Source organism: Glycine soja, chromosome 20, assembly GCF_004193775.1.
Source record: "Glycine soja cultivar W05 chromosome 20, ASM419377v2, whole genome shotgun sequence".
NCBI classification, from domain to species: domain Eukaryota; kingdom Viridiplantae; phylum Streptophyta; class Magnoliopsida; order Fabales; family Fabaceae; genus Glycine; species Glycine soja.
Genome location: NC_041021.1, coordinates 45,513,345 through 45,530,312, shown reverse-complemented (window position 1 = coordinate 45,530,312; position 16,968 = coordinate 45,513,345). Strand labels below are relative to the sequence as shown.

General features: G+C 33.8%; 2 protein-coding genes across 4 annotated transcripts; one reads left to right on the top strand and one right to left on the bottom strand.

Moving 5' to 3' along the window:
* Nucleotides 1-258: 258 nt before the first annotated feature.
* LOC114402606 (leucoanthocyanidin reductase-like) lies at nucleotides 259-2,856 on the top strand. Of its 2 annotated transcripts, XM_028365253.1 has the most exons (6): nucleotides 259-588; nucleotides 743-883; nucleotides 1,366-1,603; nucleotides 1,720-1,923; nucleotides 2,150-2,195; nucleotides 2,338-2,473. In XM_028365253.1, exons 1-5 carry the CDS (start codon nucleotides 382-384, stop codon nucleotides 2,191-2,193), a joined length of 834 nt encoding a protein of 277 aa, XP_028221054.1. In that variant the 5' UTR covers nucleotides 259-381; the 3' UTR covers nucleotides 2,194-2,195; nucleotides 2,338-2,473. The 2 variants fall into 2 exon arrangements, with proteins under 2 accessions (XP_028221054.1, XP_028221053.1); XM_028365252.1 differs by lacking the exon at nucleotides 2,150-2,195 and having other exon boundaries at nucleotides 289-588; nucleotides 2,338-2,856.
* A 2,032-nt stretch (nucleotides 2,857-4,888) lies between these two features.
* Nucleotides 4,889-12,303, bottom strand: LOC114401163. 2 transcript variants are annotated; one of them, XM_028363589.1, is made up of 14 exons: nucleotides 11,881-12,303; nucleotides 11,399-11,489; nucleotides 11,209-11,293; nucleotides 10,995-11,064; nucleotides 10,550-10,619; nucleotides 8,892-8,961; nucleotides 7,792-7,837; nucleotides 7,451-7,703; nucleotides 7,138-7,343; nucleotides 6,929-7,003; nucleotides 6,455-6,515; nucleotides 6,224-6,304; nucleotides 5,953-6,032; nucleotides 4,889-5,433 (listed from the first exon to the last, which is right to left on the bottom strand). In XM_028363589.1, exons 1-14 carry the CDS (start codon nucleotides 12,015-12,017, stop codon nucleotides 5,355-5,357), a joined length of 1,404 nt encoding a protein of 467 aa, XP_028219390.1. In that variant the 5' UTR covers nucleotides 12,018-12,303; the 3' UTR covers nucleotides 4,889-5,354. The 2 variants fall into 2 exon arrangements, with proteins under 2 accessions (XP_028219390.1, XP_028219391.1); XM_028363590.1 differs by having other exon boundaries at nucleotides 5,392-5,503; nucleotides 11,881-12,017.
* Nucleotides 12,304-16,968: the final 4,665 nt, after the last annotated feature.

The following is a 16,968-nucleotide window of genomic DNA, read 5'->3' as shown; positions in this document are numbered from 1 at the left end:
TCAAAGAAGGCATATAGTAAGGGCGAGTCGAAGTCTCACTATTAAGTTCATATCTTTGGGTATATATTTATATAAACCTTTAATATAAGTAGTAGTGATATAAAAGTAAAACCCGGGCACTTGTAAAATTTGATATGACAACCTTATGCGGAACTGCCACATAAATTTTCAGTATGAAGTTAAAGGGTCATGTGTGTTGAAGAGTAGATGAAAAACATTTAGAGCACTACTACATTACACTACACGTAACGTAACTATTGCTTTTTCTAGCTCTAGTAACGTCCATTTGTCCTATATAAACCACCAAGCACCCTTTTGGTATTGCATGCCCAAATTGTCATCATCATAACATAACTCTTTCAATATTCCCATCCAAAAAGCATGGTAACTTCACCACCAGCCATTCCCACCACCACCAAGGATCGTGTTCTCATCATCGGAGCAACAGGTTTCATAGGCAAGTTTGTGGCTGAGGCAAGCCTCACCTCAGAACACCCCACTTGTTTGCTTGTTCGGCCAGGACCTCTTGTCCCTTCCAAGGATGCCATTGTTAAAACCTTCCAAGACAAAGGTGCCATTGTCATTCACGTGAGTGATCATCCATATTATATAATATATATATTTTTTTATCGGTAAATATTAGTTTGGTAACTTTGTTAGAAATAATAATATGTTTAGAAGAATGAGGTAAGTTTCATTTCTTTTCATAGATACTAATCTGTTGTGTTGTATTTTGTGGCAGGGTGTGATAAATAACAAGGATTTCGTGGAAAAGATTTTGAAAGAGTATGAAATAGACATTGTCATTTCTGCTATTGGGGCTAAGAGCTTGCTGGATCAGCTTATACTGGTGGAGGCCATGAAATCTGTTAAGACTATTAAGGTATTATTTTACTCTTTTCTAATTTACTAATTTATTAAATGGCAAATTCCTCTTCTTTTTTTTACATTTTAAAAAAATAAAAACAGTTAGTTCGTGCACTGACACAAATATACGTTTCATTTTGTACGTGAATGTTTTTTCTTTATTATATTGTAACTATCGAAACAAATGAATGACAAAAACCGTTCATGTAGCAAGAATTGCGTACATTTTTTTATGATGCAAGAGTTATGTATATAAACTTTATATTTAAAAAAAAAGTCCATTTACTGTGTGGTTTATCCCACTGAAGAGTACAAATTGGCGTAGTGAATAGTGGTATTGATGAACGGTGGTTTTCAAATGGAGAGACCCTACCAAATATTATGTTCAACGGCATCCAAACAGAACAAAGTCACTTCACTAATAAATCATTACTATTCATCAAATGATATTCAATGTTAAGTGTAGAATTTCTTACGTGTTATAATGTAATGTTGCAGAGGTTTTTGCCTTCAGAGTTTGGGCACGATGTGGACAAAGCAGATCCTGTGGAGCCAGGCCTAACAATGTACAAGGAGAAGCGATTGGTTAGGCGTGTGGTTGAGGAATCTGGGGTTCCATTCACCAATATATGTTGCAATTCCATTGCTTCTTGGCCTTACCATGACAATTGCCACCCCTCACAGCTTCCTCCACCTTTGGATCAATTGCAGATATATGGTCATGGCAATGTCAAAGGTATAAGTAAACAAAAACAACCACTATTCCATACATGTATTGAACAAATTGACCTATTCATGAAATCAACTATCACTAAACAATAAACCGTGACAATTTTTTTTTCATGTGTGCAGCTTACTTTGTTGATGGCATTGATATTGGAAAGTTCACAATGAAAGTTATTGATGATGTAAGGACAGTGAACAAAAATGTTCATTTTCGACCATCTAACAATTGTTACAGCGTCAACGAGCTTGCTTCTTTGTGGGAAAAGAAAATTGGTCGTACAATCCCCAGAGTGACCATTTCAGAAGATGATCTTCTAGCAGTAGCTGCAGGTTCAATCATTCACCAATTCCTCCTTTTTTGTGTCTCAAAACTTTGTCCATATTTAATGATTTATGTTTATAAAGAGGGAACATACCCCTATTTTAGTCCCTATTAATTACTTTAGTCTCCAACTTTACAAAAGTTTGATTTTACAAAATATCATTAACTAAAAGATTAATTTGTAAAGTCAAGACTTAAAATGATCTACAATTATAATCTCAAGTACTAATGCAGGATATGTGTACTCATTAAAAGCATTCCTCACTCACACTGCATGAGGGTATGTTTGTTTACACGTTGCAACCAATTTTCACTCTTTTCGATGGTGTCTTTTGCGTCTTATACCTTGGGATGATGCAAAGTCCCTTGGAAAAGTTTAAACAAACGTGCACGAGTATTACTTTTGATCTGTTCATGTGCAGAAAATTGCATACCACGAAGCATTGTGGCATCTTTCACTCATGACATATTCATCAAAGGTTGTCAAGTTAACTTCAACATAGATGGACTTGGTGATGTTGAGATTAGCACTCTCTATCCTGAAGAAGCATTCAGAAGCTTGGAGGATTGCTTCGACGCCTTTGCTATTATGATCGATGACAAGATTCATAAAGGGGAAAATAAAATTGCCGGCACAGAGTCTGTAGTGGAAGCAGTGCCATTCAAAGCTTCCTGTGGAGAAGAGCCACCTCCTAAAAAATGTTCCAAATTTGTTGTTACCAATTACTAGGCTTTGGTGAGGAGGAAATGTATCTGAGTCATTAGATGTTGATGTTATTTTGAAGGCTGTTTCATCTAAAATGTTTTATTGTATTCCTAGAGTATGATCTTAGGTGCAACAAATTCTGTTAGTTGTCACTCTGTTTTGGTGTCAAATCTTCGTGTAATTGGGTAATATTTTAAGATTTACTATTCACCGTCTTGAAGCACTGAACCTGGAATACATAGTCTATAGATGTTCTTGAAAAACTTACTCCTATTTTCTCTCTGACAAAGATAAAAGTAGATAAATTATTTTGTAATAAAACAAAAGTTTAAGCAAAAAGAGTAATCTACTTTATAGTCGCAGAAAATATACAAAGATTATAAAGAATCTAAGTAACGCCCCCACGAGTACTGTGATTTGAGCAGTGTATGGATAAAAAAAGTAAAATATTGTGATGGACACTGTTCAGTTGAAGCATCCGTTGCAGCTATAAGAAGAACAATAACAGATTTGACCTGCTTGCTATCCGTCAGTCAAGTAGTAGAATTAGAAAACGATAAATTAGTTTAGAGTGAGTTTATAACTCAATCCGACATGGACTAGGCTGACATGTTGGAATTTAACCATTGATCATAAGTCTAGGACTAAGTTCTGGTTGATGTGACTCTGAATGCTCCAAGGGAATCCTAGATATTGTGAAATAAAAAAAATGGGTAGCTATAAAGTCACTCTACACTCAAGTCAGTAGTCAACCAAGGAGAGACTGATTTTTTTTTTTTTGCATTTTAATTTTCTAGCGAATAAATATTTAATAAACAATAATTTTTATTAAATTATTTAATTTATTAATTTTACATGTAAAACTAAAATTGATTTTTATTTCGAATGATACAGGAAGAAAATAATTCATACTAATTTTTTTAAAGTTTTTAAATATTTTTTGGTCTCATAAGGACAATAGTAATCAAACAAATAATAATTAAGGTAAAACATGTTTTTAGTCTCTTATACTTTCATTAGAATCTTATTTTTAATTCTGTGAATTTTTATATCTTACAATTTAGTCACTGACAGTTATAAAAAAAAATTATTTTAGTCTTAGGGCTTCTCAATTTTTACACTTTTTTAACTTAAGTTTTGAGGGAGACTAAAAACACACTTTTTATAAAATTTAGGGACTAAATTGTTTGATATGAAAGTTTAGGAATTAAAAAGATTGAATGAAAATATAGAAACTAAAAATATATTTTACCCAATGTCATCAAATTTTTAACAATTATATATAAATATGTTTATAATATAATCCTAATAATTAGATATATAAATAGGTAAATACGACTTATAATAATATACAAAGAATAATTAGCCTAATTAATAACAATAACAATTGATAAAAAGGCATAGGGAGAGGGGGTGAAGTCCCTGCTAGTCCCTGTATATTTATTTGTCCTTGACTCAAGTCACTTTAGTGTAATAAGTATACAAGATTTCTTATTTGACTTTGAACTAACCCCCTCTCACCTAGCACTTAAGGTTATAGACTTAATACATCAATAGTAAACCAACATTACAATGATTTGAGTAAAATTGAACGGATAAAAAAATATTGTTAGAAGGACAAATCCTACTAAAAATAATTAGTCAATTAGTCAAGTTCTTCTATAAAATTTAATCATCAACAAATTAATAAATATTTTACTCTTATAATATGATAACAAAACATAAACATCAATAGTGACTAAAAAAGACAAGGATAATCTACCTGTACCTCAACCTACATTCAGCCTTCAAAGAATTAAATGCTTCATCTAATATCTTCATATGGTCCAGTTCTAGAAGCAAGTCATAATTCATGGCCCAGATCCTTACAATTCTAAGTGAAAGCCAATGACAAGGGCAAATTTAGCAGAAAAGGACGCTTTGTTAGACTAAGAAATGATTGACGCAACCCCCAACAAACATTCAAGAGGTCCTGTTTGACTATCACGTATTTATTTTAGTATTTACGTATCATTTTTTCCTTTGCTCCGTGTGTAAAGAAATGTTTCCAATGGCAGGTCATCCAAAGGGGCGCATGTCCCTACCTACAACCATACTTATCCGAGTTTTGTTTAAGTTTAGTCCGTAAAATACGATCACCTTATTCTTTTTTTTCTTTCAGACTACATTATAGTCTACATTCTACAAGTATAATAGATGTGCGTGAATAAAAATTTATTAGTAACAATTGTAGGTAACCAAAAGTAGCTTATGTTGTGCATAGGTGGTTCAAACAAATAATAGACGTTTAAATCCAACAATGGTGAATGGATATTGTTCCGGTACAACATCCTTAGGAGTCGAGACAAAATTTAATTTATAAACATCTCTTCTTAACCTATGGAAACACCATATTAAAGATAAAACCATAAGGCTTAGACCAACGTCAAAATAGACAATATTAAAGATAAAACCATACCTCAAATATGCCATCTTTCGTTTTTGGTGTAGATAAATCCTTACGATACCAAAATTCAAGACAATGCAACTATTGGCAATCCCTTCAGAATTGCAAGAATGCACTTTGGAAGAAAAATTAGGAGGGAGGGGGAGTAACACGTTTAAAATTCTATACAACTTCTGATGTTCATCATATCTATGAGAAGAGAAATTGATAATTCTCAGTGCTTGCCTCATCTAAAATCACAAGCTGGATGATCAGTAAGATACCTATACATCTTCATTGAACTCGGTCTATACATCATATACAGGCATCCTTTCTTCAATGGATCCACGGCAGACAGGGCACCTTTTACATTTTTCGCAGCAAGTGCTAATATCCACATTGCAAGTCCGAAGAAAAGGGAAAAAAAGAAACAACCAATTTCTTTAAACACAAGTCCCTGATAACATATTTGCAAGCAATTGAATGAATAGATTCTTTACAAAAGCAGCATAGTGCTGGAAATTTCCTCACTAAAACAAAAGGTGATACTGCCACTATTTTCCTGCTTCAAACATAGCACATGGGACCATTTGGTTTCAGAAAACGTTTTCAGTTCTTACTTGATTACCTTTAATTGTAAAAATGTCACCTTATTTTTATTTTGTTTCCCGTATTCAAAAGCTTGTAGAGGAAACAGTGAAAATATTTTTTTTATTTTCGGTCTTCATTGTTTGTTATACAAACTTTTTAAAACAGAAAATAAAGTGATTATTAAAAATAAAAGAAGAAAATATTCTCTCAAACCAAACTGCCCCTTAGAGTTCCCTCTTTGGGGCTCGAGTTTAGAAAAGTTAATTGGGATAATGACAGAAAAGTATCAGACTGGAGCAAAGCAAGGGCTCTTACCTACAAAGAATGTGATGCCTGCAGGGAAGTAGGACCACGTTGATCTGCTCCTCAAAGCAAATTCTGCATAAGATCTTCTCCTGATAGATTTACCGTTCAATTTGAAGTGTTAGATTCTGATACACTTGACAGGCATTCAAGCACAAACAATGAACCAAAATAACCTACAAACTAATAACAAGAATGTTTGTACAAGATTATGTAAACTAGTTTTAATAGTAAAAGGGTTGCAAAATGCCAAAAATAATCCAATCAAAGTTGAGAATGCTACATTTTGAAGTCTTTCATACTCCTCCTGGCTAAATTTTGTAACGTGTGTCTGCTCACCCAGTGCAGCTTGTAGTCTCCAAATCTGTGAGTTACAAGGGTGATTATTGAAATGTATTTAAAAGGTTAAACCTGCTCGAGTAATTGGTTTAACTAAGGTAATCTTAAATAAGGAAACCATATCGTATTAAATCATGTAGTAGCTACATATTTTGATATAAGGAAACATCTTTACCTCCTCAACCAGATCTGTTCTAGGCATTTTCTTCACCGTCTCAGGGGTGAAAGTATTATACCTAAATAGTAAATCAAATCACATATAATTAGAGAAAAGTTTGATTAGCATTTACATAAGGGGAAAATACTTAATGTTGTAAGAGCCACTTGAGAGCATAAAGAGAAAGAACAAAGCTCGTCTTATTGCAAGCACACTCCAATTGTTAACATGACATAGTAACAACCATCACTGAAAAATCAGAATTGAACAAGATCTCCACAATTCTATTTTCAAAACAGACATAGAAAACTTTGCTAAATTTAGAAGAAGAAAAATAATCATTGCACTACACAACTTGGGAATTCCAAGAGAAGGATACGAAAGTGATAACCAGGTTCCAGGATTTAAAAAGCTCTCAAGCATGGGGGAAAATGGCTAATGACATTAAAGATATGCAATATAAAGAGCCATAATGTAGGGTGGAGTACTGACCCAGGACTCCCAGCACAAAAAAGTCTAGCTTCTTCCTCTCTACTTCCTTCATCTATTGACCACCAACCAAGCAACCTGTTAAGAGGGAAAGTGCAGGCAATGACAAACAGTCCATGTCAGTTCAGAAACTTGAGAAGTTTTTCTAAGTTCAGTAGAGAATCTACTGAAGACAAATTCCTTTTTCTAGCCAATCACATCTAAACTGATACCTTGACCCACATCGAAAGAACCCAAAGCAATCACGGGATTTTGATGCTATAGCTGAGTATCTTTCAGGAATATCTCCAATGTAGAGTAAAAGAACTATCTTCTCTATTAATCTATAAGCTGCAAATAAAACCCCAGCTCCTTGCAACAAAAATAGTGGGGAAATAATGACCCAGTGTGGCAGATTTTTTGCACTGGATGGTGTTCCCTAAAATTTAAATGAAAAAAAATAGAGGAAAGAAAATTAAAAAAAATTGAGGAAACCTACAAACTCTGAGAACATAATGACAGCATTTTTGTTAGCAATTATCCTACCTCTAAATGCATAAAAAGAAGTATTTGGAAACCAATGAATGGAATTTTCATAATATGGCTGCCGATATCCTGCAGATTGCAGAACCCATTTTGCTGTCTATCTTCATCTGTGTAAACAACTAAGCCTCCTGTCCTCAAGTCTAGGTATCTTATGGTATTTGATGATGAACACGGTTCTGTAATATGACAGCCTCCATGAATAGTTGGATTGTGCCACTTTGTACAAACAAGAAACGCAAAGCACTGTGCAATGCTGCAAAAGAATACAAGGATTCTATGAAGGAAAAGGCACAAGATTAAGGCCAAATACTAAACAATCTACCATAAGATATTGATCATACCCGAAGTTAATAAACAAGTCCCACCACCCTAGAGCTGCAACATCACCTGGAGGTAATTGAAATAAAGTTAGTAACAAAAAGTTTGAGTATCAATCACCGTCAAACAGTGAAATTTGTAAGGAATGCGATCAAAGTAACACAAAACAGCACAAAACCATACTGTGAGCAAATCAGGCAAAGATAGTATATATCCGGTTACACATATTTAACGACTTGTTTTCCTAAGCCATCTTGATCAATCCTCATTATTGGAGGAATAGACCAAAAAAGAAAATACAGCTCACCTTCATAGATGCATGCAGATGTGATAGAAACACATGGTAAATGACTATTTATTCTTTTCAGTTCTGTAAATAAAAACTGTTCTAATATATGCACTGACTCCAGGATGTTGTATTTATTAGTATCTGTATTTTATCGAAGTATTTCACAGAACACAACCTACTCTAGATACTTGAGGGGTTAGGAAGTCCCACATCGCCTATCTCAATTCTTGGGGTGTAGCCTATATATCTGTTAGGCAACTTCACTTAGAGCCAATTGGTTTTAAGTTGAAATCTAACAAATATGAGTACAACTTATATCACAACTATATAATTGACTTTCAGAATATGGAAGATTGATTTCTTAATGCTCAACCACTATTGAGTTTAAATGTAAGAACACCTCCCGAGAATATTGCAGGCAGCTAATGTCTGTATATTTAAAAGAGTCAGTTTCATAAATCATAGTGAGATGTTGTGGAAAATTAATCAACCAAGGTTGTCAAACTCAAGAATCTATTTACATGAGTTTAAAGAGTTTGCCCGAGTTTACATGAGTTAAAAGAGTTTACCCGGGTTCATCCATAAAAAAGTATGACAGCGAGTTAACTCGTTTCCTCCACCGTAAAAATGTAAGAGTTTACTAGTTAACTCGAGAGTTTGACAACCTTGTGGCCAACATCACAAACACAATAGATATAAAGAGATAAAAAAAATGGGGAATGATAAAGTCATATTTCAATAGTAAGAAGCAGCTCCAAGTTAACCATGAAATTATACAGAATAGAAGCTCATTATATGATCAACAATTGTTTTCAAGAGACATTTAAAACTTACCACATATCTTTAGAAGGGTGAACACTGTGGCAGCAATAAAGAAGACCATGGATATTGAAACCCAGAAGTGCTAGAAAAGAGAATTACACAATTTAGTATAGAACTTTTGGAAAATACAAACAAATGAAAGATTACATAATCAACTGAGTAAAATACTTAAAATGTTCTCTTTGTAGTAGACAAGTCTTGAATAAGGTATTATCAATTATTAAAATGAGAACAAAAGATATTCATAATAAATCCTCCCTTTCCTCCCTGCACATGATTACTTGTAATGTAGGAAGGAGAAATGAAATGCAGAGAAGTCACATGAATATTAGAAGATCACCTCAATGAAAGGAAATTATCAACATCATACACATTACAGATAAATTAGAGTTATCAGCTTATATGATGTATAAAAAGGTTAAATATAACAACTGTTGATGCCCAGGATGAGATGTGCAACTGGTAGTTGTAAGGCTCCCAGTGCCTGGAAACAACCATTGACATTGTAGAAATGTGCATGTGCATTGTAGAATGTGCATGTAGAATGTGCACATTCTACAATGCACATAAGCCATAATGTAGAATGTGCATGTGCATTGTACAAGTGCCAATAAGCCATAATGCAGTGGCTATCCATTTCAACCAGATAGCACTCTTACATAACAAAAATTATAAAACACCCCTCAAAACCCTGGCCAGTGGCTTTGCATATAACGCACACACAAACACAGGGCATACCATGTTCCTAAAGCATGCCACATACGGCAAATTATAAGAATGAAATGTGAAATATTATTCAACTTGAGTGTTGGTCATCAGACATCAAAGTGAATGCCAAAAAGGTAGTCAACTGCCAACAAATAAATGAGTCATTAAAATGGGAGTCAGTAAGTCACACTTGATACATAAAAGGATAATTTTCAATTCAGTGCAAAACAAGGACAGAATAAAAAGAAAAGGGGAGTTGCAATTTTTTTTTATATTGTATAGTGCTTGAAGGTTCTTTTTTTTTTTTTACTTTCCATAAAGCAAAAAAAGAGACTTGAATTTTGAGTACTAATGCATTTCAACAAAAATCAAGTGCTCCCTCCATCCCTAATTATAAGACTCTTTTTAAAAATTTATTTGTCCCTTTTTATAAGAACTTTTTTTAATATAAAGATGCATTAATTATTTTTTTCCCTACATCCCCTTAATTATTCTCTCTCCAAACATTAATGAGAAGCAATTAAGTGGATAGAGATAAGAAAAAGGGTAATTTTGGAATGATAGTACAATTAATTGACAAATTTAATGTGATTAACTAAATTAACTACTTTTCTTAAGGAGCATGAATTAATTGAAAGAGTCTTATATTTAGGGACGAAGGGAGTATGATCTACAACCATAGTACCATATACATCAATGCATTTTAAATTGTGGATAATCACAATCTTGTAGCTGTTTAGCATTCCTCATTCCTCAATAGACTATAATAATAACACTCGGAAATTCACCAAGGATTTGAATAAATATTACTTAAAAATCATAAAATCTGGGAATTTTAAATTGCCAAGTAAATTCCAGTAGAGATGCCAATTTCATTTGTTTCATTGAGGGACCTTATTTTAGTCTATTACAAATCATATCACTGATTAAATTAATTAATCAACTAATGAATAATATCCTACCGGAAGAGTTTCCCATACTGCTTCGTCGGTCAAATTTTCATCATCTCCAGGCATCAAAGCCCTACACATCCTATGAAATAGGCATTGTTGTCAATAAAGCATCCATTTGTTATAAGAGAATGTATTGCAGCTTGTATAATTTATTGAGCAGAAGCATGCCTAGCCATACAGTTCAGTTATTAAAAGCTTTTAAGTTGTGAAACTTCTCAACAATCAAAATGATTTGTTCAAATCATACCCCAAAATGCAGGTTACTTTATAAATCAGTGGATAAAGTTTAATGTTTGTGGTGATTCTGTTGCCAAGTTTTATTTTATTTCAGACAGTTCCAGCTAATATTAAAGAAGATGGAGGACTATGAATGGGTTATAATATATCTGCAAACTCCTTATGAACTACTTGAACACAAATTTTGGTAAGCTTATAAATGGAACAAGACAATTACCTGACATTATCAAACAAAATCGCCATTTCAAGAAATATCAGGGGCATGAAGACAATTCTTAAATTCATCACTGCAACATTACAATAAATACTATTTAATTTGATATCATCTTACAATTGATAACTTATAAAAGAAGTATCACAGTTTATCTTGGTGTGAAGATACAGTGCTCAATAAAATCCATATGGCTGCACCACAAGAAAATGTTGCCTACCATAACTGCTCCCGAGATGCATACAAAGAAGTAGCTCAAATGCAACAAGTAGAGGAGTTGCTACGAGTGAATGAAAAGGAGCCCACTGCCCATAAACAATTTATTTTTAGTTCAGTCACAAAAACCTACTACAAGATAAATTTCTAATTTTCCACAAAACAGGGAAGATTTTCCAAGAAGCATATCTCACTCGGCGATCATGAGGCATCGAAGGAGCGGGCAAGGAAAACCTGCCTCGTGCTACCACAGCATGAAAAACCCATAGAGGAAAAAATACCTTCCTGCCAAAAAAGACATGTTACAATATAGCTATAATAGGGAAGAATATGCTCTATCTTCTTTGCAATGATATTTTAAGACATGATTATCATGAAGGACTTGCGCATGATTTACATCAACTCATATTCCCCTTAATGAATGCCCATTTTTTTTCCAAAATTACAACAACAACAACAACAACAAAAAGGAAACATCTGCATGCATTGAAAATCAAAAGGGGGGAAACAAATTAGCACCGAGCCGGGGCGCTAGATATGGTAATTGGAAACAAAAATCATAGAAAGCTAGAATTTTGCAGTGACCCTTTGATTCATTTCCACTGTTTCTAAATTGGGCAACCAAAAAGAAAGTGCGTGAATGATCAGTGAAGAGAAAGAGAAAGAGAAAACTAACCACCATGAGTGACGAATGACATGGTCAAGCTTGAGAGCAAGGGAAATAGTGAAGGAGAAAAGTAAGACATGAGCTACCAGAGCCTGAAGGGCCTTCGCCACCCTTCTCCAACTCATCACCCTCCTCCGAACCAGCATTTTCTTCTTCCCACAGAAAAAAAAATGGGCAAAAGAGAAGCACTTACTGACACACACAAACAGAAACCGAAACAACTCACTTCTCTCTCTCTCTCACTCACTTTTATCACAAAACTGAAACTGATGACAAAATATTGCAGAGGATACTACCAAAATTCCTCGGAGGTTGCAAAGAGAGAGACTTGGGAACAGCCTCAGCTTCTTGCGTTACATAAATCTTTGCCTTTTTTTAAAACATTTCCTACTCTCTCCCCCCGTCTCTTCTACGCTAAAGAAACGTTTCTATCGACTATTCATTTATTGAGATATCTTTGATATCTTTATATCTTTATGTTGAGTGCGACAGTGAATGGACGAAAATACCCATTTTTATATCAAATGGAATCAACTTCAGAGTTCGAAAAGAAAAGTAGGAGACTCAACCAGGAATCTTATACAAAGATGAATTCCACTAAATAGTTATAAATTGTATTTATATTTTTAAATAATAAATTGCTTGTGAAGGAAAAGGAAGAGACTTAAATTAAACCAACGACTTTTTTTTTATAAAGAAAAGTGTTTCAATCTAGAGTTTTTTATACAGCAAAAATGTTTTAATCTTGTCTAGAAACAATAAGATAAAACGGTAAACATAATTAGGAATATTTGATTTTCCTTTTTTAATAATTTCGGTTCTTTTTTCTTTTGACCAGACTATTATGACAACTCTCTACCAAAAAATAAGACTATTATGACAACTCGGTCAAAATTTGACTCAATTAAATGCAAATTTACTTCCGCAAGAGTGGTTTTTTTTCCTTCAAAAATGACTTGATTCTATTGTTTCGGCCAATTCTAGTTTGAGCAATTGAACTGTTAAAGCTATTCAATATTGGAGCAGCACAAACATGGAGTTCAATTTGTTTAACCAATTGAGATGAAACATTGACTCGTGAAATGGAGAGTGGGGATAAGTTGATAGAGAGAGAAACTTTGAATTCGAGGACAAGAGACATCCTTATTACACTAATAGTAATTTGTGATATTTTGTATTCTTTATTTTTTATTTCATGCTTATATAGGTTTTTGTGTTAATCAGAATCACATTCTACTACTAACAGAATCAACATACCACTACTAACAAATTATGTCACTAATAACTATTAACATTGACATTTTGTTAAATAGAAAGCTATGTTGTTGTCCAACATTCACGAAAGTCACGCATAATCCTCAAGGTATGTTGGTTTGTGTTTTTTTGGGGCCTACTATCTTGGGCTTCTGTTGTATCCTTCCTTCTATCATTCATTGTCCCATCAAAAATACATTGTCCTCAAGGTATTGAGACTTCAAACCATGACTTCAAGAGACTTCAAAATAGGTTATGAACTTATAACAAAAAATATACCAAAAGTAATTGGATTGCCAAAAATTAAAATGAAGTTTGAGAATTGGATTTGGGAGTTATTGTAAAGGTATGTGAGACTTGGAATGACTTTTTTTTTTTGACATAGTGCAATAGCACCAAGGTTCGTGTAGCTGACATTGCTTGATAAGGTTGATTGTTGTTTGGGCTCCAACCAAAGGACTGGATTGACATAGTAGACATTTTAGGTGTACTACATGACATGAAAAAGTTATCCTTTTTTCCAGAAAAGGTGCAGGAGAAATGAAAGGACATGCACTAACGTGTTATCAAATTAAAGTGGGTATGAAGTGATGTAGATGGGACTTTGGAAAGTTGATGCACATTGAAGAATGTGTGTTACGTTGGGAAAAAAAACATGTAAGTGGGATTAGAATTGACGTGTCAAATAATGAGTGGAGGATTTGAGATTGGAAGATTGACATAGGAAATAATGTTCAGTTATGGCTTGCACCCACACTCGTTAATACCAACAACAAACATGGGGCAGAAATAATACCCTTCATAATTTTCATGGCTTCCCTTCGTAATCTTCATGCCAACAAAATCGATGATTCTGTTCTTTCTCTTCGTGAACACTCGTGCAAGGAACTAAGCACTCGAGTGTGTCCCAACCATCGATTCTTGGATGACTCTGACTACCTCGACGATTTGAAGGCCAACGACGACGTTGAAGACGGGGTCAGAGAGCACAACATAGAAATGGTGATAGCTTATCGAGTCGGATACGACGGTGTCAAAATACCTCCGACAAAACCTCTTGTGCTACAACTTTTTTGTCACAAGAGGGGGCACCGTTGACGAGAACTTTGGCTCCGATACTGGTCGCGATGGCATTGGAGTGAGGGTTGTCGTCAACTGCTTCTCTGGAGATATCAACGGTATGGCTTTTGGGTTGTGTTGCATCATCGATGTTGTTATCGTTGCGAAGTCCATAGAGCTATTTGTTGATGGGGACTTTGCAGGGCGGGGGTCAGAGGAGGATGTAAAGGGTTGGTTAGGGAGGTGACATGGGAAGGGGAGGCGGCATGATTTCAACTGGTGCTGGTGACTTCGCAGAGGAAGAAGATGGAGAAGGTTGGTTGGGTACCATGGTATTAAGTTTCAGGAGAATGACATCCAATTTGGATTCCATGGAAGCATGGTCTCAGCAAAGTGAAGTTGATCTGCAGCGAGTTTAGCCATGGCAGCCTCAAGGCGGTCCAAGCTAGCGAAAGAAGGTTCGGCATCTGCCATTGGAGGGCGGTAGGTCCGACCAATTGATAGTAGCAAAGGGGAAGATAATGGGAAGAAACCTTGAATTCGAGAACAAGAGACCTCCTTACTACACTAAAGGTAATTTCTAAAATTATCTTTTGTATTCCTTGCTTTTTATTTCATGCTTATATATGCTTTTGTGTTATCAGAATCACATTCCATTACTAACAGAATTCACGTTCCACCACTAACAAACTATGTCACTAATAACTACTAACAAACTTTGGTATTTTGTTAAACAAAAAGTTATGTTGTTGTCCAACATTCACGAAAGTCATGCTTAATCCTCAAGGTATGATGGTTTGTGCTTCTCTTGGGGCTTGTTATCTTGGGTTTCTATTGTTTTTGTTGTATCCTTCCTCCTATCAATGTCTTGTCCACTTATTCACTATTGAAATTTGATTTTTTTTTGTTTTGGGTGTCAACCAGTGAAATTTGATTCCACGTTAATATTTTATTTCATTTCTCTATTCAACTTTTATTCTATTGGCTTTCTATTGCTTCAAAGTCATCCATGTAATATCATATTATTTTGTGAAATGGATTTGTAGGAGTTGGTACGAAGAATAACCTAAGAGAGGTGCCTTATTTATTCGCGCAGTTATTGTTCAATTTTTTTTTAAAGGAAATTGTTCAACATCTTAGCCATACATACACGTTACTATAAATGAATAAAAAATACACGTTACTATAAAATTGTAGTACGGCCGAATTGGAAATTATTATTATGAAAAGTATACACGATTGGTTGAGAGGATCGAATTTATCAAGATAAACCATGTCCTTGTCTCATTTTCTGGTATTTTTCTAAATCTCCCCACCCCTTCTTTTATTACCAAGGTTTAAGTAGAAAATTTTCTTTTAAATTTTAGAAACATTTCTTGTTGTATAAGTTAGAAAGTTATTGTAATCCAATGAAAAATATAATCCAGAGTCCATATCCAATTTAATATATGGGGGATTTTTGTTGAGATTATTGCTAATAATGGCCACAGAAGAAGAAACGTGCATCACGTCAGGATTGTTTTATAAAGGTCTGGACCCCAAAACGAAATTTGCCAAGTTTCACACTTCTAATTAGCCTCATGGGATAGTTCACTGGATGTTTAATTAGTAAACTATATTCTATATTTATTTGAATGACCGAATTTAACTAATAGAAATATCCGTGACCTACTATTCTTTCCACTTAAAAGCAAATTTTTATTTGGCACTGTGTTTATATTAGAATCATAATTATAATTAAAACTTCATTATCTCGAGTCTTTACTACGTGAATAACAGTCCACTCCAGTAGTTTTTCCATTTTTTTTGGAATGAAAGGTAAAAGTCCACTCGAGTAACGTCTCCACCCAAATCATTTAAAAATTAAAATAAACCCACTCTAGTGTGCAAAGACGCGGTTTATTCCACATATAGTCAAATAATACAGACTTATCCGAACTGTTAAAATGACTAGTAACTTGTGGGTTGATCTGATTAATTGAGGCTTATAAGTGAGTCAAAGTTTTAAAAAAGATGACTCCCACACTGTTTTTTCAATTTAATGTCCATTGATTAATGTTCATTGGTTGTCAATTTCAATGGAATTTCTTTTTCTCAATCATGTTTTTACCATTCATGAAAATTTAACTCAAGATTTTGTTTAAGAAAATAAAATCTCAACAATTTATTGGTAAATTTCAGCTACTCTAGAATTTTTTCTTAAATTTACTTAATTAATCAGAACAGTCATGGTTTGATACCTGTAGCTTAATACTTTGTATCACTCATGCATAGTGGATGGTACACTCCTGGTTACATCTGTTATACTTCTCTTTATCACTAATAATGTTTTTTCTGTTAAAAAAAAAGTCATAGTTCAAAAAAATAAATTATTTCTCGGTTGCAATTAAATTTCAAACTTCATATACATTCTCAAAATTCGCATTTTAATTATTCGTCAAAATCATTATTACTAATATTATCATTAACATAACATTGATTTTGATAAATTTTAATCTTGTAAGACATGGAGATTGTTTTTTCATACAAATTATCTTTAATTTTAACAAAGATTGAGCTTTAACATCATTGATAAATTTATTTCATTAGGATTTTAGTTAATTTCTTTTCACTTAAATTACATTGTTCATTGTGAATGACCTTGATATTTTTAATTTTTCAAGAACGTACAAACTTTTTTTTTTAATGGAAACTATACATTTGACAAGTTAAGTTATTGTGTGATAACCAAGTTCGGTTGATTTAAGAACATGTCAAAGATCATGGGTAGTTTCATTGGTGGAA

Excerpts from the sequence above, each read along its gene's own strand:
- LOC114402606 (XM_028365252.1), top strand. The coding sequence starts at position 382 with ATGGTAACTTCACCACCAGCCATTCCCACCACCACCAAGGATCGTGTT. Across the intron at positions 884-1,365 it reads AATCTGTTAAGACTATTAAG|AGGTTTTTGCCTTCAGAGTT; the intron begins GTATTATTTTAC and ends GTAATGTTGCAG. Across the intron at positions 1,604-1,719 it reads TGGTCATGGCAATGTCAAAG|CTTACTTTGTTGATGGCATT; the intron begins GTATAAGTAAAC and ends TCATGTGTGCAG.
- LOC114401163 (XM_028363589.1), bottom strand. The coding sequence starts at position 12,017 with ATGCTGGTTCGGAGGAGGGTGATGAGTTGGAGAAGGGTGGCGAAGGCC. Across the intron at positions 7,838-8,891 it reads CACCCTTCTAAAGATATGTG|GTGATGTTGCAGCTCTAGGG; the intron begins GTAAGTTTTAAA and ends AATTACCTCCAG. Across the intron at positions 6,305-6,454 it reads GAACAGATCTGGTTGAGGAG|ATTTGGAGACTACAAGCTGC; the intron begins GTAAAGATGTTT and ends TGTAACTCACAG.